This window comes from Schistosoma haematobium, chromosome 7, assembly GCF_000699445.3.
Source record: "Schistosoma haematobium chromosome 7, whole genome shotgun sequence".
Taxonomy (NCBI): Eukaryota; Metazoa; Platyhelminthes; class Trematoda; order Strigeidida; family Schistosomatidae; genus Schistosoma; species Schistosoma haematobium.
In genome coordinates this window covers 6,450,997-6,478,390 of record NC_067202.1, presented here as the reverse complement: position 1 = coordinate 6,478,390, position 27,394 = coordinate 6,450,997, and the positions used below count along the sequence as shown (strand labels likewise).

General features: G+C 35.1%; 1 protein-coding gene across 1 annotated transcript; it reads right to left on the bottom strand.

Annotated features, from left to right (window-relative positions):
- Positions 1–838: 838 nt before the first annotated feature.
- TOMM70A (Mitochondrial import receptor subunit TOM70) lies at positions 839–26,592 on the bottom strand. The gene is made up of 10 exons (XM_051217882.1): positions 26,485–26,592; positions 26,337–26,448; positions 23,405–23,562; positions 20,028–20,243; positions 18,567–18,685; positions 13,115–13,409; positions 10,689–11,102; positions 8,027–8,197; positions 5,824–5,961; positions 839–1,498 (listed from the first exon to the last, which is right to left on the bottom strand). The coding sequence occupies exons 1-10, from the start codon at positions 26,521–26,523 to the stop codon at positions 1,067–1,069; spliced, it is 2,094 nt and encodes a 697-aa protein (XP_051064313.1). The 5' UTR covers positions 26,524–26,592; the 3' UTR covers positions 839–1,066.
- Between the last annotated feature and the right edge of the window lie 802 nt (positions 26,593–27,394).

Sequence of the window (27,394 nt, the reverse complement as noted above, 5' to 3'; positions counted from 1 at the left end):
TTTATGGTGTAGGAGTAGGATGGAAGAAAGCTAGGGGCCGTCAGACCAAAACATGGCACAAATCTATAAAGTCACTGACAAATGGACTGAGCCATGTTGGTATGTATAGGACTGTCTGATTGGGATCCGCTAGATGATAGCAACCGTTGGTTAGAGACCTTGAATGTGACATGGCTCAAAATCGTTTGCAATGGCGCAGGTGCATCCACTTTTTGTGTTCTCCCAAATTCTAATCTTCTGAATTTTTCATGTCCTTTATCTTCTTTCCAAATTTATTTCACTGAATTACACTCCTTGAATAACATCTTCAATTCCTAATCTTTCCGATTAATGTTTATAATTTTACTACCTCTACCACTATGGGATTTGAATCGACATTTGTATCTCTGTGCTAATGTGTTATGGCAGCATGAACTGATGTACGTATGAAGTTCTACGTTGTTACTAACTGACTGATGTAATTGGCCTTCACAGCTACACCCGAATTGTGACGGCTAGCAATACTACCCAATTACACAAATCTAAGTAGATAGTGAGTTCAAACTTAATCCTTAATGGTTGAATGACTAACACCCTAATAACTGAGCCTATTCAAAAATGATCATGTATTTCTCTATTCTTTCGCAAACTAGTTCTACCATCCATGAATTATGTCTCCCTCTCTCTCTATATATATATAACTGTATGAAAATGTTTAAACAAATGTGCACTAAATCAGAACACGTTCCTAATTGAAAAAATCAAGGAAATTTGAAACATGGATGAGTATCGATGTGATCAAGAGAGAGAGAGAGAGAGAGAGAGGAAGGGACAAACAGATTAATTAATCAAGATGGAATGATCTATAAATGATTGTCATTAATTTTTCTTTCTATACAAAAAAAGACAACAACATGGGAACACAAATGTTCCGTTGCCCTTATAGAAAAAGAAAAACAAACCAAATAATAACAAAGTTGCTGATGTAAGTAGTCTGTTTTTTTTCTCTCTCATACTTCTTGTTGCTACTTCTCATAAGACAGGAAGTCAATTTTATTGTTTGTTTGTTTGTTTATTTTAATTATCTTTACAATTTCTCTTGCATAGCCATTAAGAATTTTTGTTGTTCATGTTGTATACTTGACAAAACATCCGGTATTGATATTTTATATTGTTCACATACTTTTAATTGTGCATTAACACCTTCACGTAATGCAATTAAATGTGATAAATCATTTTGTGTTTTAGCTTGTTTAATTGCCATATCGAAATGTTTTAATGCTTCACTGAATTGACCTTTTTCTACAGATAATTGACCAAGTAATTCATGAATTAATTCACATTTAGGATCTTTTTGAATACCTTCTATAAAGAAACATAATGCTGCATCACGATCTTGTTTCCATTTTAATTGTAATAGGCCACGATGAGCGTAAGCTAATCCAGAGTCTGGTGCAAGTGTTATTAGATCAGCAAATATTTTATCACTCTCTTTAAAATCACCACGTTCAGACAGGATCTATATGTATTGAAAGTAGTAGTAGGGGGAGGAGGAGGAGGAGCAAAATGGAAATCAATGATAATGAGGGATAAAAAAGAACATACATATGTATATCATTGATAACAATTTTTAGGCAAAACATGTTTAATCGATTCAATAATGAATTTTGTTTAAGAAAACAAATGGATTAATAATCATAACACGCTATTGATGTTCTACACACACACATTCACGCTGAACAGGTCGAAGGCTGCACTGACCATTTAAGATAGTTTCTTTTAGCAGACAATTATTACTACTAGCACTTACAAAATGTTTAGTTGAAAATTAAATACAGAAATTTATAATTCGTCCATTGACAGAGTTACATGATGATATTACACCAAGTCAACGTTCACAGTCTCAATAAACGAAATGAAACGATCGATTCACACATGAATGGATTGGTTGACAGTTAACGAAATTGCTTCAATAATTCGAAACGCTTATATCATTTATGTCTATAAATGCCATTTACTGTGAAAATGATATACTTATTGTATATTGTTTTTTTAAAGATGAGTATAATTATGCAGCACTTCGGTCTACATTACCTAACAATCGGGTAATATGAATGATCTTTGTAAATGGAAAATATGCACCATCTGTTAGTATTTAATAACTGGTGTTACTGAAGTAATACCATGCAATCACTGATCGGTTAATAATAAAACAAGGAATAAACAGTATGAAAGGTAGAGAGATTGAGTTCTTAAGAAAAGAATCAAGTTTTCTTTGTTTACGTTTGTGAGTTAATAATTGAAATCAATTGTCAAAGACTTCCAATCAAAGTAGGATAAATGTGTTCACTCTTTATCATCTTTTCTCACTGTGTCTTTTGAAACTGTATTCCTAAAATTGAGTCTCTCTTTTTATAATTGTTATTACATTATTTCGACTTTATTTGTTATACTCATCTTGTTATGTTAATCTGGTATGACAATTTATACCAACTTACATATGTACCAGGATCTATGTTGATGATATCTATCTATCTACCTGTCTGTTGAGATTATGATAATGTGAGGTTAAACGCAGGGTATTAGGGAAAGATGGTAAATCAGTTGATGAGGTTGTGAATCTTCATCGACTGAAATGGTTGGGTCACGTGTTACGTATGCCCGAACACCGATTACCACGAAGTACAATGCTAACCGGTGTTCGGAATGGTTGGAAGAAAGTTAGGGGCGGTCACACCAAAATGTGGCATCAGTCCACAAAGTCACTAACTTCTAGTCTGAGCCATGTTGGTAGATGCAGACTACTTGGTTGGGGTCCGCGTGACTATCGTAACCAATGGTTAGAGACTCTTGGTGACATGGCTCAGAATCGATCACAATGGCGTCAGTGTATACACTCCCTGTCTTCCCTTGAACTAAGAGATTGAAATCGCTGCATATCTTTCTTTCTACGAACTAATTCTTCCTTTCTGTACTGTATCCTTATTGCAATCTTTCTTTTATATATTACCACCTCTGAATTAACTACTTTTATGAATCCGGTGTCCATCTTGTTGTGTTAATGAGGTATGGCAACTTGGACCGATGCATATATGTGCCTGGTCCTACGTTGTACCTGACTGACTGAATGTGAAATTGCACAACTTGAACTAGTTACACATTTATCACAAGTCTTAACATTATTTATGATTGATTGTATAAGCTAAAATATGATGTATTGACGAGTTCATTTAGACATGTAAACCTAACAAAAGTTCAAAACCAATTAATTATTAACTTTACAAAAGAAATGAATATTTTCAGTACTTCAAACTAAACTAAGCACAACACTTTTGTACTTCAGAACCACCAAGTGAGTAATAATGAAGTTAAACATAGAATACTAGGTAAAAATAAAAAATCGACTGACGAAGCAGTAAATTTTTATCAACTGAGGTAATTAGGATATGTGTTACATATGTCCATCCACTACCCATCTCGACCATCCATGTTGGTTGGTGTAATAGTATGCTCAAAAAAAGCTAGGAAAGGTCAAACCAACATGTGATACTAGTCTACAAAGTCATTAACAATAGGACGAAGTCATATTAACAAGTGCATACTACCTGTTCGGGATCCATTTTACTATCATAACTACTAGTTGGATATTTTGTATGATATAGATTAAAATCATCCGCAATGACGAAAGTGTATTCAACCTCAGTCTCTTTCCTTAGATCTTCAATTCCTAACCACACTACCTCTACTACTCTAGAATTTATTCAGAAAATTTTATCTCTTTGTGCTAATGGGGTATGAAAAAACTTAAAACGATATAAACATGTATCAAATTCTACGGTGCGTTTAACTGGCTAACTGACTATGTGATCGTATAGTAATAATAATAATACCCATATCAATTTAGATTCATCATCTTAAAAATTCTCTAATCGAATAAACCAGCCTGTTTTTTTTTCAAATTCTAATCGTCACAAAAATTACTGAATGTTTCTCCGTCTCCAAATACACAAAACAAAACAAAAACCGAGAAATGTTTTCGTTTTGCTGAGTAAAAAACAAAAAAACATTGACACATTTACACAGTGACGTTTATCGATTAATCTTAAGGTAATTTCACTAACTTTTAATCATTACTTAATAGATTAAACTAATGATGGATAGTGGCTAGCAGTGGATTAAAGTAATATCGAGGCATACGCACAGTATGCGCATATGCCAATAACAGACTGATCAATTGCAGTCTTAAACCTCAATGAAAAGATAAAAGCCAAACAATACCAAGTGAGATTAAACTAATGTTTATATAAATCTAATCTAAAGGCAAATGATCATGAAATCATTGAAATAAGTTGTTGCCATATGAAAAAAATACCAGTAATACTATTATAGCAACAAACAAACAAAAAAACAGCATCCACATAACTCTTATTCAATTTCAGATCACTATGATGACAAGAACAACAACATCAACAACAACAACGTATTGAGAGTGATTGATACATCGCATTAACTAGCCCCTTGTGTGTCTTGTAAATGTGATAAGTAACTACTTATTTGTCACGCACGTAATCATAATAATAATAAAGTATTTCAATTTCCTGATCTGAGAGAAACAATCAATAAGTAAAATGAGTTTCAAACTAAAGATCTCAATTGTTCATGATTTAAAAGAAGAAATAAAACCATATCAACTGGTGGGATTCAGTATTCACATTAACTAATATCGATGTTAGACCTGGTAACTACAAAAATAGACTCTAACTCCTTAACAGGTACTTGGATTTTTCCTTATTTTCACAAAATAATCACAAAGCTTTAGTGAGTGTATCAGGAATGCACAATTGAACATTACCCAATAAAGTTGAAACTTTTATGATAGGCCAAATAGTTAACATATTCTCAACTGTTTTTCTATTATATTTCAGCGTAGATGAATCCTTACGTTATAGATAAAAAAACGTTTTGCATAACAGAATTCTCATGATGTTTATTTTCGTTCAGAATGTAGCATTAATATCCCACTTTGAGATGATGAATAGAGTAAACCGTTTTCTTTTTTTCTGGTAGAGTTTAAGTTTCTTAAAGTGCTAACACGTTTTCACACACACACACACACACACATAGCTAATTCATAGAAATGATCTGCACACTCCATATGAAAATTACGCAACAATTAAAACTACAATGTAGCGAATTTCCCTACAAAAGTGAGCATACCCAAAAAGAAGTCTTTATATGTATTATCCAAGGACTGTGAAATTAAGTCACCTGTGGAAACCAGACCAAATATGTACGTGACAGTGTTTGATAGTATAAATATCTTCTTCATGGTATTCTGTATTCATATATTAAGATAGAATTAACTAGGAAATAAGAATATGAAGTAAGAGATTTGTCTGATTTAGTTGGGAATTAAATCAAGTTCTGAACATAAGTGATTTTGAATGATCTCACTGTGCTTGAGATCATGTTTTTTTTAATTTGAATTTCAATTACTTTGTAAACAGTTAATCGGTGACAACACAAAATCGCTAACTTCAGTTACTGATTGAATGCACTCATTAACCCACAAACTTAATCGAAAACCTGATATTCTAATGCATAAGCAATATGTTGAAGTATATGCCCTCTTGGTCACAACTGTCTACTCTCACATATAAAATACTAGTTGTTATAAGAGTAGACAGCTCAGTGGTTATAAAGTCGCACTTTTGACCACTAACTCCTCGGTTCGAACCTCCTCCCGCCTAATTCGGTTTCGGCAACAAAGTATTATTATTAACACTTACAATTACAGTATGGCTCATACCTAAATACCTGGAAATTAGTCTATATCTATCTTACCTGAGCAAATAAAGAATGAGTTTCCAAACAATTGGGATATTTCTTTACTAATCGACGAAACTCTTCAATACGAAAATCCACTTTACTAACATCACCAGCAGTTAATGCGCATCGATATAGAGTGTACAAACGCTGAGCCTAAAATTCAAAAAGCAGAAAAAACAATCCACAGAAAAAATTAAATCAATAACGAATGTAAATTACAAACAAATTATATTTTAGGGCGAAAAAGAGTGGATGAACATTAGGGAAGTATACACAGAAGGACATATTTTAATAGGGATATTTTATAAACCAACGAGGTTCAGAATCATTACGGGCAGAAACAAAAGTTACTTAACGATTACTTAACACAAAAAGTTAAGCATTAGGATAGAATATTAGTAGTAGCAGTGGAATTTAGGAGGTGAGTCTCATTTTATCTAGGACTCATCAGTGGAGATTTTGATATTGGGAAACATTGATAGCAAGTGTTGAATAATGAAGACTATCTACTAAAATTTTAGGTAACATTAGGACTGTATCATCCCACTTTACACGAATATTTAGAAACTACGGCACATTTCACACTCGCTACCAATGTTTTCAAATATCATAATCTCCACCCGATGATGCTGGAAAAGTAAATCGAGAATGTGAACGATTAAAAAAGTTAATGAAATTACAGCAGATCAGTTTAAATGTTTGATTTTTGTTTGCAGGTGTTGACATCTGCATCAGAATATTAATGCACATTGAGTAGGAGCCTAACATCACTTCGCAAATGGTCACGACCAAGTGTCAATGTTTGTTAAATCTCAAACATGATACAGCGATGGTTTGACTGAAGGCGAAATCTTATTCCGGGTCAGTGAATGCTGTCGAATCCTTAAAATTTTCCAAACAAAACACAGCAAAAACACAAGAACCTGCTGAGAAACCACCATCAAAATGTTGGTTTTGTGGAGCATGGCATTTTGTGCAATTATGTCCATTTAAGAACCAAAAGTACCGCCTCTGTCACTGCCTATCAAACGAAAGCTTATGGTTTATAGAATAACCTAGGGATAAAACTAAATATTATTATTTTACAAACTTTGAATTAAGTGATATAATGTTCCCAAGAATAGCTTCTGATGTTCGTCATAGCTTTTTTGTTTCTCTATTCACATCAACTGAAATAATTTGCTCACTGCATATTCAATGATACAGTACGGTAATGTAGACCCATAAAACTATTAGTAAAAACACAAACTAACCAGATGCTTCGGTTTGGGCAACCAGACATTATCACAACCCTCACTCAAATCAATGATAACTACTACTGGCTATATTGTTATTATGAGGCGCATATGTATTTAGTGCCCCTTTGTAACAATGTTTATGTATTCAAATAAATAAATACTTTTTGGCTGTTATCAAAATCACCTGTTTCAGTTTGGGCACCCTTACAGTATCTCAGCTTACACATAAGTTCAACTATTTGTATGTCCTATATATATATATATATATATATATATTAGTCTCCTGTGTACCAATGTTCGTGTTTAAATAAATAAATAAACGACTATTTTGAACATAAAAGACATTGTTGCGCAATGTTGATATAGTTATTGCCTAAATGAAGATCTTGTAGTAAAATCCTTAAATACACGTTAACAAGTGATAAGAAAATTGTGGCTTAGTAAATATTGAATGATTTAAATACTACGAAATATCATCATCCCGCGGCCTGCTTCAATATATAGGCTATCCTGTTCCTTCCATTTAGATATTTCAACAAGCTACCTGCCTTTTGTTTGTCCTAACACATTATTATGTCCATTAATCGCATAATCTATTGAGACGCGTTTATGAAAAGTTTACGACCTTTCACTGTACAACTTACAAAGAAGTACAATCATCAGAGACATCGTGGTGGTTGGCAATATGTATTGAAAGGAATGAATATTATTCGGATGTCGAGTCCTGGACTGCTAATATTTAACTAGCAATCACTCAATATTTATTGTCAGGATCGATCAAGAAATAAGAGACGGAAACTTGTTGAAATACTTTGTGCTGAGAATTCAATATTGCACTGAATAAATAATATTGAATAAAACCATAAACAATGACACTAATAAACGATCATCATTCTCCAGCTTATATTGATTCGTTATGTAACAGTCCACTCACCCACCTACCCACCAAAACTCACAAATAAGTATAGCCAACTACTAACCTGTGCAACTGAAAATTCCGGCTTTAATTTAACAGCTGTATTCAAATCATGCAATGCTTCATCTAATTGATCAGCTAATAGATTAATTTGACCTCGATGAAGATACACATCCGGACATTCAGGCCAAACATTTTGTGCACGTTGGAAATCATAAAGACAAGCAGCTACATCCTATGCATGTGAAAAATATGTATGAAGGTAAATATGATACAATAAACTGTAAAATATGAGTGTGAAAAATTATCACTTTAAAAAAATGTAAATTTATGTACAAATAGTCTATGCCAGGAGCTTCTGATATATTAGCCCTAATCAGACATCCATCTTTTTAATATTATTGTCATTTAGACTATTTTGTTATACATTTTATGTTGATTTCATCTCATATGCTTGTATAGTGTATCATAACTTGGAGATCAAAACACATTTATCTCCTGCGGAAAATGAAAAATAATATAACGAAAAGATTGAAAATCAAGAATTAGAGAAAAGAATACAAAAAGTCGATCTACAGAAAGTGAGACGATACATACACACACGTACAATCACTGATAACAATCAATAATATCTGAATATGTCGAGATCAGAACAATTGGTTTGAACCGCTTACAACTTGCGAAGAAATTCTAACAACTCGCTACATTCGTGAAGTTTAAGGTCATGTTGATGACGTCAGTCAATCAATTATCATAAAAGTAAAACCCAGCACAAGTGAGCTTTGGCTTTAGTTGTCATACCAAATCGATACGATGAAGTGAAATTTCCAAGACTAATTAAAAACCAAATCGAAATAATTTAACAAGAACATTAATAAGATCAATAATATAGTAGGAAAAAGCTTATTGAAAAGATGTATGTGAGGAAATATTGAAATCCAAGACATAAAGAAAGGAAACGAATGTATCTGTGCTATCGTGAACTTTCCTGAGCCATTTCATCCTCAAGCAACTCCAGTCACCAATCGCCATTATCGTACAGACTCCAACCAGGTAATTTGCGTCCACCAACTTGTTTTAAACCAACAGTCATGGAATTTTATGGTCCGATTATGACACCAAGTTAAACATCGTTTACAAATAAGTTTAATGGGTGGATTCGACGTAATCATCCTGAAAACTCGCTTGACCTTTATTCCACGGTAATTGGCTCCTGTTAGTAAGGTGTACCAACAATCTCAAATAATGCTTCCCATCTAGGATCCAAATCCATGTCACCTACTATCAACGACGTTATCACAATAACTTATTCCAGTTTTGACTAATCATCTTCCTGTAGGACTGAGATATTTACGCTGATTAATTGGTGAGAAGAAAAAATCAATATCATATTTATCCGATTCTTAGAACTACCAATCGAAATCGAAATGATCAAAGATTTTCTCCACACAAAAATTATATATATATATATATATATATATATATATATATCTTGTGTAGCTTACGGAAATTGAGTATTTTACGTAGAAAACTGTTTATGAATGCTTGTACCTTTTTGATGACAGTTGTAGTAGTTATCCGATTCTTAGCTGTGTACAATAGAACTGTATTGATGTTCGTATTGAAAATTATGACTATGGTGTTGTCTGACAGTCCGTGACTTCACATCTGCATCAAATCCCCCATTTTTACCAGTTGAACTGCTCAGGTACATAAAACTTTTCACCTGTTCCGAAGCGTCTCCATCAAGTGTGATTGAGTTGATGTTCTCTATGTTGTATTTTAGAATCTTGCTTTTTTCTTTGTGTATTTTGAGACATACGGATGTACAGGTTGTTACTACACTAGATTTCTTCACGTGGAGTTTTTGCTGTGTATGAGATAAAAGAGCTAGGTTATCTGCAAAATCCAAAATGGTCTAGTTGTATGCAAGCTGTCCCCTGTTTTCGTTGCTTTCCCTGAGATGTATAGGTCTTCACAATCCAGTCGATCATTAGAAGAAAGAGAAAGGGTGAGAGTGAGCAGCCATGTCTGACACTGATATCCACTTGAAATGCATTTGTGAGCTGTCCTCCATACACAACTTTGCAGTGTAATCAGTTGTAGGAATTCCGTATGATGGTGACAATCTTCTCGTGTACATCATGTTGTCGAAGAAGATTCCACAAAGTTCTTCTATCCACGTTGTCGAATGCTTTCTCATAGTCATGGAAGTTGATGTATAGTGATGGGTTGCATTCAACTGATTGTTGAACAATGGTCTGTGATGTCGTTATTTGGTCGATACTCGATTGATGCTCACGTAATTTAATGTGTTGATTTCGATATTGTTTGTCGACTGAATCTTTCATTCGGTTCAGCAATTCTGTTGAAAATCTTGTCCGGTTCTGATAACAGCGTGATTCCTCTTCAGTTCTCTTTTTTCGTTAGCTTGACGAAGTATCCTCCTTCAAGTCTGTTGTTACTTGTTCTTACTCTCAAACCTTTTTTAACATAATGTCAGACATCTTTGCAGTTACTTCTATATCTGACTTCAGTGCCTCATCTGGTATATCGTCTGCTTCTGATGATTTCCCATATTTGAAGTGTCTGATAGCCATGATGATTTCTTCGGTTGTTGGTGAAGTAAATGTACAATGCCTAGTTACGAAAAAATCCCATTTAAAACTAAAATAATATCTTAGAGTAAAAGCTCAACTATAAACACACAGATCGATTCAACTTACTTGATCAACTGACATTGATAAACATGCAGATTTAATCAATGCATTAACACGAACCACTAATGAAGCTCCAGAGTCCACCATACCAATATTTTGAAAACGTTCTTTTGCTTCTTCAGAACGTCCAGCTAATGCTTGATAAGTAGCGTGTAAAAGTGAAATTTGATTATATACTTCTTTAATATACACTTGAATAGATTCATTTGTTTTAATTTTATTGAGGGAATCAGTATTATTTGAAGTTGTGGTGACGATATTGTTTTCTTTGCTGTCCAATTCATTTTCATTTCCATTATGTCCATTAGATTCAGGAGAGATGAGATTATCATTTGATTTTGAAATTGTTTCACTATCATCTAACTCAGATGATGAACTGATCAAATTCTTTACATCTGCGAACGACTTATCCGATAAGATCTAAGTAAAAACAACAAACAAACAGACAAAAATATAGCAGTATTTATAGTGATTAGTATACAGTCAGCTTAATGTTACGTAGGACACACAGCACGAATGTGTATTGAGTCAAGTTTCCATACGTCATTAGCATAACAAGATGAAATTATCAAGACAAATAGCACAATAGTAGAAGTAGTAACAGTATTAGTGGTAGAAAACATTAAGCATGTATATTATAGCGTGAGAAGAAAGCATTTGTGAAATGATAGGTATAAGATCATTTTAAAATTTAAAATCTAACAAAGAAGATAAAGAATGAACTCCTCTGGGGCATTGTGAACGATTCTGAACCATATCACCCAGTCTTCAATCACTGATCACAGTTATCTTGCAGACTTTAACCATGTAGTCTGCATCTATTACCACACCTCAGACTAGCAATCAGTGGCTTTATGTACTGATGTCGCAAATTGGTTTGGTCACCTATTTTTCTTTTAATCTACCCCTACAACAACTAACATTTCAAATAGGTGGTGGGGCACACGTGATACATTTCCCGACCATGTCAATCGATGAATATTCATTATCCTAACAACCTAGTATCCTGAGTATAATCTTAGCACCACCTATAAGTTTTTTTCAACATAAGTGAGCAACGCTTAGGAGAAATTATTACAAATGATGGAAAAATAGTTTGAGACAAATGTCAATAAGTTTCTCTTATTAAAGAGTATTTATAATGAGCAAGTTAGTTATTGAATTTATGGCGAAATGATCGGCAGTGGTTTTCATCGAGCCATATTCAGTGAGATCTGTGAATATTTCCTTACATAACAAGATTTCCAACACAATAGTGTTCTCTTTTTGACTGCATTTATGACAAAAGATTGTACAAGCCCGATGAAATAACACAAAAGCAGCCTCTAAATAACTGATGCAGATGAGAAATTTCAGATGGGAAATCTAAAACAGTAGTAACCTCGTTGATCAAAGTTTATTTAACATATATTGTGATTGATACTAATGGCATAGTTATATTCATCGAAAATTATAGTGATACGATTGGATAATATTTGCTTTTAAACGAATTTATGGTGATTTTAAGATTTTTTCTAAAACTGATTCTTTACATATACTGTTTTTGAAAGATAAATAGTAAAGAGTTGAATGTTGTATTGTATGGTGTTCGAGTGGAAAGACTGAGAGTCAGAAACGAAGTTTATTGACTAACTGAATCAGCATGTACACTTCCTCATATATGTATCCCTTAGAAAATTAAACCAGCAAAACTGTCTCATTCCTAAGAAATGTAAGCCATTTCTTGGCCGATCGCATGTTCTTATCATCTGACCAACTTTGGATTAGCCTAACGTACAATTGTACCCTCCTGAAGTATGGGACTCACTTCTCGGATTTAGCTAAAGGCATTGGAATGAAGGTACATTATTAAGACAGTCAGTCTAATGCAACGTAGAATACGTAGCACAAATGTTTCTTGTTTTAAGTTCACATACCAAATCGATATAACAAGACGAAATTATCAAGATAAATCCCAGAGAAATAGAAGTAGTAACAGTATTAGTGATAATAGAACAGATTAGGCATCCAAGATACAATTCACGAATAAATAAAATAGTGAAATAGGAAGAAGAATAGTGGGGAAGCATAGCAAGGACAAAGAGTGGATGTACCACTAATCTGATACAACTACCTATTAAGAAGACACAGAAAAGATGGGTGGTAAAAAAAGAACACCTAAGAAAAGATTTATACCAACTTCTGTGTAAGCGATATGCCTCTTCTTCTATTCTTCTACATGTGCCAAAATTGAAGTTGGTAGCTTTTATATAAAACAATCTCCCCGACAAATCAGTTGAGTCCCTGACCTTAAAGACTAGTTCACGAAGCAATGAACGTCAGAAGACATACTTATATGGAAATCCATGAGATGAAACAGATCTATACACCATATATATATATATATATTATCAATCACACATAACAGAATTTATAATAAAAGAAACACTCACTGATTCGAACAAATTAACGGCTTTCATCGCATGATCAGCTGACTGTTGATAATCACCTTTCGTCATATAATCTAAGGCTGAATTTACATTATTAAACGCTGATTGAAGAGGTTCTTTAAATTGTGTACAATCATATTGATTAGGATTGTTATTATTGGGTACTTCTGTGGTGCTGGGCATATTTGATACAGGATGATCATCAGTTACTCCGTTAACTGCAGTCTTAGTTTCAGTCAGTGAATTATGCTTGGATAGTTGTGAAGAATTAACTGTGAATGGATTACATGCGAATGCGCTAAATTAAAGAAAAGGATGAGAGAAAAAATTGTTAAATATTGGCTGTATGAACAAGAAAACACACAAACAAAATACTGAGATGATGGAAAATATTCGTAGCTTAAGATGATTCTGAAAGTGTCGTAATCTCTAGCAGATGTTGACCGCCTGGTTGGAATCTACGCAATAACTGCACTTACAGTGATTAGAGACGTTAAGTGATGTGGTTTCGAGTAGACTGAGACGGTTCAAATGTATTTACTCGTTGTTTTCCCTCTGGTGTTTGAGTCTTAGTATTCCTTTGTACATATCTTTTGCAACTATTTTTTCGATGATTAGTGATTTTTTCAATATTGTTAATTCTAACTGTTTGCTAATCCGGGACTTAGTGACTGAATATCGAACGCCTTGATTACCAAGCTAAGGCTTCAAGACTCTAAATGATGATTAGTTTAATATACTGAAATTTGTCACAAACATTTTGTGAAACAGTGAGTGAGGAATGCTTATTTATGCTTCATTATATGATTATGAAAAGCTGGAAATAGATTGGGATATTAAATAATGAGATGTAAAAGAATCTACGTGTAAGTAACAATTAAACTGATTACTCAAAATTAATTTAGCTCATCCTATCTAGGATAAGTGTGTGTACACAAACATTTAACTGACTATGATAACATAGAAAGAAAAACAGACTTTGAGCTATACTGTTAAATATTACTAGTGGTTAAAACAAAATATTTATTCGTATGACCGTTCTAACTGTAATAAAATTTACAATTTCACATATTTTACTCAATGATTAATTAGTATGAAGAAATAAACATAAAAGGTAATAAATTGGTTAAAGCCCTTGTCTTTCTGACCGTAACTGGTTCCCTGACATGGTAATTAGACTTGGATATTATGATGACTCAATTAAGCTATACTGGTTAAAATATTAGTTCTTTCAGATTATGACAGTAATAAATTGTTTCTTCCAATCAACTAACATCCTCAGTGGTGCTGCCATTCCATAATAGGAGAGAAATAAGAAAATATAGACCCTAAAAAAAGAACATATTACCTTGCTCCATTGATTTTGGTCACTAGTGATAAGACTTTAGTGTTTCAGAACGAACACATTTAAAGCGATTAATAAAAAGACGGTATGAGGTCAAACTCAAGTAGTTCGGCCGAAGTTACGCCGTCAGTTCGTCAAGACCACTACTGACCCAGCTTTCTTTTCAACTTCATTTAAAAATTACCCTACCACGGAGTATGAGAAACCTCAAAGTGACAACTACCTTGTTCAAAATCAAATCACACTCATTACTTGATATATTACTTTCGTTTTTTAACTTATTTATTTATTTTGACACATAAACAGTGGTACGAAAGAGGCACTGAATACATATGCGTCACACAAGCCACTAGATTTGTGTGTGGGCTGTGATATTGTTTGGGTGCCTAGACCGAAGCATGTGGTTTTCTTAGGGGGAAATACACTGAGCCTTCAACATAAAGGTCGGATCCACAAGGCAGTGGAGCATCGTAGGGAGATGTAGTCCCATGGTAGCCGGTGACGAACAATTGGTTCATACACCATTTGTTGCTTCAGGATACTCAGGCTCATGTGCACCATTGGTTTGGAATCAGTATTTTCCAACTCCCCTAGGTGGACTCTCCATGTCCACCAACCGGGTTAAAGCGCTGGACATTCGCTTTTCGTCCTCTCGAGTTCGTAAACAACACCCCTGCCACAAGAAGCCAGTGAGTAGGACTTCCCTGGCAGAGGCTATATACGCGTGGCCATGTGAGAGCATTTGGAGATGGATAGTGGACTCACGAATCACATCTCTATCTATTTAGGTTTAAACAAATAAGAAACAGTATTATTATCACTATTATACAGAAAGCTGAGCAAGTAGAAATCTGAACATGCATGTAACCATGGATATGAACAGAGATAGTGTATAGATAATCAAAATCCACTAATCTTTGCTTAATACAAATCTCAAAAGCCTGTTTAGACACACATACATGTTTTTAGTTGATACAGTAGGAGTAATAAATGTTGTATTATAAAGAATAGTAAACAAGTTACAACAAAAATAAATTGGAAAGTGAACAAGTCCACATCGTTCAATAGGAGTAAAAACCATAAACCGGGATGAGAATCTCTAGATATCTGTTTCTAGTTTGAAAAAATTTCATGATCAGTGATTGTAAACACTTGGATAGATTTTTTTAAAGATCCAACAGTGGCTGTATTCATATGGCATTTATTTCATTTTATTTATTTAAAACTGTTTAATCGATACAGGTATTGAATATCCGGGACATAAATGTCATATTACAGAAGTAAATATACTATTTCATGATATATTTAGAGTGGGGTGAATATATGAGATCAAGCCCCAAAACCAGCGCTTTGAGTCAGCTGAGGCCTGTATATAGGAAGTTTGTGTATAAATATCAGACCTGGATACCGTGCACTATAATACATGGTGTCAGAGGTGTGAGGATGGTTTCCGTTTTTCGGTTCTCCACAAGACGGAAGATTAACTCGGTTGAAGGTGGTTCTTAACGTTCTGAGAACGTGACTAGGATAATTCCTTGAGGCCGGTCATGGGTAGCCCTTTTAATGAGTAGTTTTAGATAGGCTTTACCTAGGTAATTATTATTCAACTCTGAAAGGATATTGATTAAAACTTTAAGTTCGAAATTGGTTGAGAAATGGTTCATCTAAATTAAGTAATATACCAATTCATGCATCTTTACAGAAGAAACATTCTATTAATCTAAGGGCTCCAAACTACTGAATTTCTTCAGATGCAATGTTGATCATATTAAATTTTCGCAATAATCAAATTCATAATGACAGACTGCTTCAGTTACCACGTACAGATTAGTGTACTTGATTTTGAGGCACATTTTAAGTACGAAAACGAGTGACACAACTCAGTTACTAAAGCTGAAGTATACAGAACTGAGTTCTAGCTTAGAACTTGGTAGCCGAAGACCTTTACGACAGTGTCATTGTTCCACGATCACAGTAATACATTATATATGACTACTGAAATCCGCACCCATGAATAGAGTGACCTAATCAATCCTCATTGGTATAAACAATACATGAAACCCTTTGAAATTAAAAACCTAAGTGTAGCAATGAACACAGTAAGATGAAAAAGAAAAAACCAAGAGATTTTAAGGTTAAAATCATCCATAAGAAAATAATGAGTGTAGTCTTTTTGTTTAATTGTTTCCTGAATAACCATTTAGTAAAAAGATACATAGTTATTGCGCTAAGTAGTATTATTATGATGATCATGCAAAGGAATGGTTTGTTTACATCACGAGTTTTCTAAACGTGCATAAATAATACATACATACATACATACATACATACACTAAACTGTCTTAAAAAAAGATCCAATTGACACATGAGGAAAAGTATAAAACCATTTAACCAGATAAGTGATAAGAGTGATTATCTCACTCAAACTTTAGTAGAAGTGTTAAAGGCAGTATTAGCACCATACACAAACTAGTCTTCTGTTTATTTCATGTTACATTATCAATACAACTAACACTGATAATCAATATTAATGGTAAAAGCATGTTAGCAATGTTGATATTCGGCAATGTGAGTCCAGACAGTGGCAATAATCCAACCGATATCACCATCTTGAGGTATCGGTCTCGATGGCCTAGACATATGCTACAAATGTTATCCCAGTAGCTTCCATATCGGGCATTACTTGCCGACTACTCTGGAACTGGTTGGAAAAAGTGGGAAGGTGATCATTTTATGATATGGTGCTTGGGTAAGGAAGAAAACTGCAGAGGATTGGTGTTTGTCGGTCCTTAAGTGAGAGGAACTTCCTCGGTTGAAAGGATTCGTCCTAGTTTTATTTTTCTTAATTGAACCCGCTTTTACCATAATTTACTACTTTTGTTCACTTATTTTTATCTATCCATTTTTTTTGATTATCCGCAACCTTATTCATCTATCTCTTCACAATCTCATTTTCTGACTGTGTGGCACACATATATTTGGTGCTCTTTTGTACCCACATTTGAGTATAAATAAACACAATAAATACAACGAACTGCAATCATTCATATGAATACATGTTTAAATTTAAAGCAGCTTGGGATATTATCACGGTAAAGCAGTCGTCGTCAATCAATCATTTGCAAAATAGGACGTGGTACACATATGTCCATCGGTTCAAGTTGTAACACCAAATCAGTACAACTGGATGAAATTATCAGGACAAATTCCAGAGTATTAAAAGTTATAACAGTCTCGATGTTAGTACAAAGAAACGATTAGGCATAGACGATATGATTCGAAAGGAATGAATTAGTGAAATAAAACGTATAGGATAAGTTTCCAACTAAAGACATAAAAGGAAGATAAAGAGCAGATACATCCGAGCCATGTCATTAAACGTCACTAACTATCATCTACAGAAAATGGCATGAACCCCAACCAATATAGCCCAATCGAACAGTCAGTGATTTCGATGGGCTGGTGCCACGTCTCAGTTTGGGCAGCTCTATCTTTTTTCTTCCAAGTTACTCCTATATTAGCTAGCATAGGGTGTCAACACAGGCGGTCGTTAGACACAAGTAATATATTAATTAAGTCCTAACCACATCAATCGATAACGACTCGAAACCTAACAAATTGACTTACCGTTTTTCCCAAATACCTTGAGTCTAATTTTAGTATTGCTCACTTATTGTTCACAAAACACGGAAGTAATACTGCTTGGAAAGCATGAATGGTCAAACACTAATAACCTGTAGGGATCCTTTATTTTTAAAAGCCGCGCTTTACAGCCATAGATTAGAAGAGAACGTATAGTTAGTTAATGTAACCATCTTTTGGTTGGCAAACTAACAATTCGTCTACGCCATACGTGATGAAACCTAGCAAAAGTCAAACAAACTTTTTAAAACCCATACTGAGATTTCGTCAGACACGGTGTATTATTATTTGGTTTCGACCACAATAAGATCCAAAGGTTCGAATCTCCTTACGACATCTTTGGTTTAGGCAAACGGATAGGATGGTTAGCTTTTGGATTTAAAATATGGATCTAAAAAGCTCGCTGCATAAACCTTGAGTTTACTAAGTTTGTTTTAGTTCTTAGCAAACGATCATCTATCATCTCACCTCAAATAATTACGAATAAAGGAAGCTGATGGTAATTCATGCAATAATTTGGAACGTTCTTCTTGAGCCTTCTGTTGTCCGATTGTTTTGAGTACTTGATCCATGAAAACAATGTTGTCCTGAAATAAATAAATAAATAAATAATAATAATGTGGATTATATATGTACACTCCACACAATTTATTTTGATAAAAACATAACGCAAGGAACGGTGATGTGTATATGTAATCATAATTACCGTGTACATTATTGTGAGGCTTATTCGAATAACAAAATACAATACCTCCAAGCGTGGTTACCGCTTCCTCTTTCATTTGAGAGCTGGTTCTTTTTTTACTATTAGAGTTCGCACTGAACAATTCTAGGGAATTACTAGTTAGCATACCGAATTCTACCACTTCTACTTATCACAGGAACTCAGTGAACGATTGTTACATTACAGAGAGCAGGACCAGAATAAGAAATTGAAATAAACATCGATCCATGTAAATTAACGATGAATTTGACTGCTTATCGAAGTATGATGATGATGGTGATTACTTTTTGTCTGATACCTGGTAATGTAAACATTGATTTCTGACAAAAATTGGTAAAGTTAACCTCTCTTAATCAACTAATATAAAACCTAGGAGAAATATGGATCAACATAAGTTTCCGATTATCTAACTCATTTACCAAGAACAAATTCATGTGCTTGGCTTTGAGCCACACTTTAAATATGACAGTGATACGGCGTGGGTTCCCAGACCAAAGTAGGTAGAATAGAACTTGAACTTGAGACCGAGTGGTTGGAAGTCAAACACTTTAAACACTAAGCAATTGAATTCAGATCAAAGGTGTAAAATAGCACTGAAACTTAGTAATTGAAAGGAGATAAGAATGAATAAACATTTGCTAGACTGTGACTAATTTTGAGTTATGTCACTTGGTTAATATTTATATTATCATGGTTGGCAATCCGACCGATGAGTTCTCCTACTTGCATGTAATAAATAATATCAAATGGATACCTATTATACAAATCAGATAACTTAAACGCCAATTCTGTACTTAATCTCAAAATAGTATTTATATCATATCATATAACACGAACAGGTCAGTCAAATAGTGTACTACAAAAAGTTATCTGTAACACATTGTATAATCACGCAGAAGGTTATTCAGAGCACAAACACTGGAGCCCTAAAGCCGGCTTAAATATTACTTAAGTAATAACATTAATGCTCACGTTTACCAGTAGTTTCCATGTATACGTAGACACATACACACAGTAGTAATCAATATATACCCAGTACTCAGACTGATGGGATACATAATTTACTAGTAACTGATCACAGGTGTCTTGTGTTTGGTAAAACAATCAAATGAACAGTGTGTTAAGGTTACATTCATACACAATCTATAAGTATACATGTTATTGTCATAGAAAAAGAAAATCAGTTAATGATACTAATCACTTACAGCATTTTTAAATTTTTCAAAAATACAACAAGCTGTCATATCTAAAAGGCACTCATCCCATTTTTTTAATTTTTCATATAAATGTGCTCGACGATTTAATGCTTTCAAATAATGCGGTGTTAATGATAATGCAAGAGAACAATCTTCAATGGCAGATTCATATTGACGTTGATTCTCTTTGGCTGCTGCACGATTTTGATAGAAAGCTGCACGTTCCTAAATAATTAATAAAATACCGTACAAAATATGGTACAAAACAAATGAGAATATAATAAACATTACAACGATCGATGTAGTGTTCTAGATGTAGTTTTCAAAATGATTGGACCTCAGAACTGTTTTACCATTTTCTACGTACCAAAAATTCAGGTTTATGTTTATCACTCCTTCCTCATTTCTTTACTACTGATATATTTGTAGAGGACTAATGTCTAGGTCATTTAAAAATGAAGAAAATCGATTATAAATAAAACTGAGTTAAGGAGAAAGTAGACGATACACACCACTTGTCCTGAAACTGTAAACATGCTTCATACTCTATTCATGAAGATTTGGGGGGAAGGACAAGTGACACCGACAGACTAAAAAGAAGAACACCTCATCAATATATCAAAGAAAGGAGAGCTGAGCAAATGTGCGAATTACACAGGAATCACACTATAGTCAGTACCAGGAAAGGTTTTCAACAGTGTTGCTGAACCGGATTAAAGATTCAGTAGACACTTAGTTAGGAGATCAGTAGACCAGATTCAGTAAGGATCGGTCGTGCACAGAACAAATTGTGACACTACGGATCATCGTTGAACAATCAATTGAATGGAATTCGTCACTATACATCAAATTCCCTGATTATGAGGAGTTTGACAGTGTGGATGGAACATGGTGGAAACTTCTTTGACACTATGGAGTACCTGAGAAAATCGTCAACATCATTCGGAATTTGTACGATGGATTGCACTGCAAAGTTGTGCATTTAGGACAGCTGACAGACGTATTCAAAGTAAGGACCAGAATCAGACAAGGCTGCATTCTCTCACCCCCCTTTCTATTTCTTCTGGTGGTTGACTAGGTTATGAAGACCTCCACATTTGACGGGAAGCATAGAGTGAAATGGACAGGTTGGATACAACTAGATGATTTGGACTTCACAGATGACCTGACCCCTTTATCCCATACACATCAACAAGTGTAGGTCAAGACAAACAGTGTAGCAAAAGCTTCTACCTCTTCAGCAGTAGGCCTTAACATACACAAGGGAAAAGGAAAGATCCTTAAATACACAACAGAGAACATTAACCCAACCACACTTGATGCAGAAGCTCTTGAACATGTGAAATCTTTCACTTACCTTGACAGAATCGTCAATAAACAAGGAGGATCAGATGCAGACGTAAAGGCGAAGACTAGCAAAGCAAGGACAGCAATCCTACAGTTGGAGAATATACAAAACTCAAAACAACTCTCAACCAATATCAAACTCGCAATCTTTAATACGAACATCAAGACAGTCCTACTGTACGGAGCTGGAACTTCGAGAACTACTATAACCATCATCAAAAGGAACAAGTATTAATGAATAACTGTCTACACAACATACTCAACATCCGTTGAACAGATACCATCACAAACAACCTACTATGAGAGAGAGAGCAAATCAGCTTTCAGTTGAAGAGGAAATTAGCAAAAGACGTTGGAAGTGGATAGGACACACATCGAAGAAATCATCAAACTGTATCACGAGGCAATCGATAACTTGGAATCCTGAAGAGAAAGAGAAAAGAGGAAGGCCAAAAGAAACACCGGGACGAGAATTGGAAGCAGATATGAAAAGGATGAATAGCAACTGGAAATGATTGCCCAGGATAGAGTTGCGTAGAGAATGCTGGTGACTGGATTATGATTTTCCGTGAGGGTTAACAGGCGTTAGTAAATACTTGTCCTGAGAAGCTCATATGTCAGCTTTCCAAAAGCTCATACGTGATCAAAATATCAAGGATAACGGCTATTATTCAGGACAAACGTTAAAGCATTTACATCATTTTATGGCGTTTCAATTATGTAAATTTAGTGTGGTTATTGTCTTGTCAGTAGGATGATAGTGTCATCCGAATAAGTCTATATTCCCTGATCTAGAAAGTGGTAATCGTTGGACTTACAAACCTTTCGAGTAGGTCTGGAATTTCCTCGATTATTTTGTAGTTAATGGTGTCCCGTAGTTCCAGTTTAGAGCTAAGTGTTATTCGTTAATTTAAACACACAAACAAAAATATACATAAGCCCAACAAATCATTGAATTTGTGTGGACTGCAATACTGCCCGGGTGCCTAAAACGGAAGTGGTCTTCTTAGGGGCTCTTTCCCGAGCCTTTGACTAAAAAATCTAATCAACAAAGCAATGGAACAACGTTAGGAGATGCAGTCCTGTGGTAGCCGATGGCCAACAATAGGTTCATACGCCATTTGTCCCCTTGGGATACTGGAGCTCATGTGCATCATTTGTTTTGGAATAAGGGCGGACTCTTCGTACCCACCAACTTGGTTTAAGTCCACGCTAAACAATAGCTTTTCGTCTTCGCAACTTCGTAAACACTCCCGTGCGAGAAGGCAGTGAGTAGAACTTCCATGTTAGTAGCTGTGTATTCGTGGTCATATGAGAGCATTTGAAGAGAGAGCCGACTCTTTCCACCCTCAGTTGTACCAGAGAATTTGACTGTGAGTCCAGTGGAAGTTAAAAGTAGATGGAATTAGATACAGTTAACCACCGCTGAGTCAGATTCTAGATTACATGTCGCTTAGAAAGGCTGTGAATCTTATTTGCGTATTATTATAAAAACAGTCTGGTCAAATGAGATTTACAACAAATACTTCTAGGTTGTACAATTTGAAACTTAGATTCACATACTGAGTTTTTGATTCCTGATTTCAATCGAGACAACACATATGACTTTAGTTGAATGCAGAAAGTGAGCTAGTCTAGATAGCATTTAAAGTTATGATAATCATGAAGCACCTTATTTAACGAGTGCAGATTCGTATACTCAGCTATCAGCCACATTTCATGTGTGAGGGTCAGTGATTACTATTCGGATACCCAAACAAGATGGTGAGTGGGGACTCGAACTTCCTACCTAGTGGTTAGAAGTCGAACCCCTTAATCACTAAGTTAACTCTTCTCTCTAAAGTGGTGAAGTAGAATTGGTACTTTGAAGGACGAAGAAGAATCAGTTTCTGGTCTATGAACAAAGAAAAAGTTATATTGATCAGATTTTAAACTAAGGTAACTAAGTGTAATAGTTGTACTGTATTTATCTATTTGAGCATATAAATATTGGTACGAAGGGGAACCGAATACATATGTACCACACAAGTTGTACTAACCTGAACTGCATCCAATGGACATTTCTTAAGTCCTTCATCATATAAACTTATTGCCTGAGAGTATTGTCCACCCTTGAAAAATTTATTTCCTTTTAGCTTTAACGCTAAAGCAGCCTCTAATGGTGTTTCTGGAGTAAGTTCTGCTTCACTCTTCTCTTCTGTAAAAAAAATGGATTCTTTAATGCCTACATTTTCTTTCAAAGAATAATTTGACATCAAATATTACTTAAATACAAATATTTTACTATAACTGAAAAACTTAACACATTTTCACCATCACATAGAGATTAAAGTAACGTGTCTGTTACAAATTGTTTGATTGTGAGATTCATTATTATGCTCACCAAACAGTTTGTAACAGAATACACAAAACCAAGTATTAAAGGCATCAATATGATCATGTATAAGTGATCGCTGACCAAGTATGAAATAAAACTTGGATCGTAAAACATTTGCTGAAGTTGTTATACTTTTTGGTAGTGATATTTCAGCCAAATCCCTTTCTAGTCACTCAGCTATTCTAGGTCTATGGTCGAGATTTCTATTTGAACACATAAACATTGGTACGAGAGGGCACCAAATGCATATGCGCCACACAATAACAATGAGTTTTTAAAGAGATAGAGAATGTAAAGTGCGTTTAATAAAACAAGAACAACAAACAGAAATGAGTGTATGGGAGTTATAATAATAATAGGAGAAACAGTTCAGTTAGCGAAAATACAACCAAAAAGAATTATTTCAACGAAAGAAGTTGCGTCCATTTTCTATAAATAAAGTTACAGCAGGATCTCCACTGGCTTCTATTCTAAGCCACATCTGATAACGTCTCTAGCCACTGTGTTGCACCATCTCTAGGACCCCAACCAGGGAGTCGTGAAGGACCAACAGAAGCCAGTCCTGTGCAGCTTTCTTCCATACCACAACGTCATGTCATTCATTAACCACCTCTCCGCTCTTTCCAACCAATCCCAGATTCGGAAAATAAAGCACGACGTGGAATTCTCTGGGACGACATTTATAGGACATGACCAAGCCACGAAGTCGGTGTTTCAAGATAGTTGCTATAGTTGAATTATCGTCGCCGTACCCGAACACACGATACCGGACCCCTGAATTATTAACATGGTGTTGCCAGTGGACATCAGCAATCCTTCGGAGACAAAGATGATCAAACACAGTCGCCTAACATCCTCAACTCAGAGAGGCCAAGTTTCACAGGCACAGAGCAAAACTGCTCTGACCGACGCGTTGTAGATCCCACATTTAACAGCCAGACTAACATCACGAAGGCGCCGGAGATGGCTTATATTGACATAAAACGCTCTGGCTTTCACTATACGTGAATTGATATCATCACTCATGTCACCACCAGCACTTATGCAGCCACCCAGATACACGAACTTCTCGACTACTTCTATCTACTCACTGCTCAGGGTAAGTGCAGGATCTAGGGGGTCCTGTCAGTCTCGTAAAAGTGCCTTGCACTATGAAGGTGCAAAGCACATACCATACCTACGGACACTAATTGCCAACTGATTATGTGAGGATTGCATGGCTTGGGTATCATCGCACAGTAAGACAATAAAATGGAGCCGATTTTCATACGAATGTAATGCTTTATTCTCTTAAACTTATTAAACCTAAATCAAATCCATTATGCGCACGATAAGTTGCCGCCTTGTAATTTGATACAAACCATATCTTGTGTGAAACGTGGCTGTCCTATTACATTTTTCAAACAGCCAAATCAGTAATTCAGTCTACAACGTAGGACCAGGCACATATGTACAACGGTCCAAGTTGCCACACCTCATTAGCACAACAAGAACACCAAATTCATAGAAGTAGTCACTTCAACGGTAGTAATGTATAAAAGAAAGACTATGTATAAGGATACAGTACAGGAAGAAAGAATTAGTTCGTAGAAAGAAAGATACAGAGCGATTCCAATCTCACGGTTTAAGGGAGAACAAAGACTGTACACCAACGCCATTGTGATCATCCGCATACTCAAGGTTGAAAAGTCTTTCTCCAGACAACAGATCCACACCGCTTAGATATGGTAATACCAAGGTATGCAGCCAAGTTTTTGTGATTAACTCACACGAATATGAATGCTTCGGTTTGGGCACCCGAGTAATATCATAGCCGTCACATAAATCGAATGGTTTATGTGGCACATATCTATTCGGTGCCTCCTTGTACCAATTTTTATGTTTAAATAAAATAAATAAAAAGAATATGAATTACCAACGAACTTTCACTCACCAAACCGATAAGAACATGATTTAAGCAACTGAGTACTTAGGGGAATGTTATAAGTTCTACACCCAATTCCAGAGCAATGGTGATCTAACATTACGATATCTGCAATGAGACGTCTTAACAAGTAGTTTTACACTGGAAAATCATTTGGAATGTTATTTGGTATGCACGTAAGAGCTATTAAACTAACTAGAAACCGCTTATTAAGTAACGCGTTTCGTTATATATGCAGCCTCGTAAAAGGTGATATACATGAGATAGACAGCTGAGTCTAAGGATTAAAGATTGGAAAGTTGAGTAACACTACAGACAACATTTTGATGGAGCGTCAGACAGTAGATTAAAATCACAACTAACTCAATAATATACGGAGAAAGTTAACGGGAAGAATTAGATCGGAATCTAGGCGAGGTCTCATGAAGATTTGAACATGAACAGATATTCCCCTTGTAGAGTCAGTTAAAAACTCAGATTGTATAGTGATAAGTATTATAGTTGTTACAGAAATCCTGACTATGGTATATATATATATATATATATATATATATATATATATATATATATATATATATATTGCTAAACCAACTTACATCAGTTTGTTTGCTAAAACAAGACAACTCGGGACAATGGAAAACGAAGCACTTCCTAAAAACTTATGACTTACTTTTGTTTCTGAGGTAATATACAAGGACGGTCAAACCGGCTATACCAAGAGGGATACCGATTGTGACTGCGGTCCTCCAGGATATTCTGGAAAACAGTTTAGACTTCAAACTCTGTAAAAGTAATGAACATATCTAGAAGGAACATACGTATGATTTATTATCGACGACCAGACGGGATAACGACATGGCTTACGGTGATAAAAGTAAATCCCGTCAGTAAACCACGAGTTCCGAGGAGCTTGAATAAAGCGCAGTAAATTCAAATTCCATGATTTGCTTGACGAAAGTAGGAAACTATATGACTTTGGATCTGTGTATGCTTATTAAGATATCATTCTTGGCGATAGGTCAATTCACTTGTTGTTATTTCCCCCATGAATCTGAATGAAGTAAACATAAGTTAACAATATGTGGTGCGATCAGTAGGTTCAAATGGTTGTGGACGGAATAGGAGAAGCTTTCGCTTAACAGGCTTCCGTGCCTAGTAACAGGGGACCACCAAAACCTCCAGGCAGGAACCTAGGTATGTTAACAATAAAAGAGGAAAAAGAAATTGGTAAATCATAGTATGATACTATCCTTAATCCTTAAGAATAGATCAAGTTGCCTCTTAAAGGACTCCTGGGAAGTCGCTTGGACTAGCTTAGCCGGCAGCTTATTCCAGCATTCGACAACTCTTAAGGATTAGAAGTTGTGTCCACAGTCTGTTCTGCTATGTTGTGTCTCCAGTTTCTGGGTGTTACCCCTTAGGTTAGTGTTGGAACTAAGCTTAAGTAGGTGTTTAAGAGGATGTTCAGAAGTGTTGAGGATACTGTAAGCCATAAGAAGGTCACCTCTATGACGTGTATACTCTAATGGGTAAAGGTTAAGTGAATGGAGGCGCTCTTCATAAGGTTTAAATTTGAGTCCTCGAACTGATTTTGTGATTCGCCGTTGGATACGCTCCAGAGTGTCCATATCCTTTTGGAGTAGGGGAGGAAATACTATGTTCCCGTACTCTAAATGGGGACGAAAAAAACTATTGAAGATCATATGGAGAGTTCTTCCGTCAAGCTGG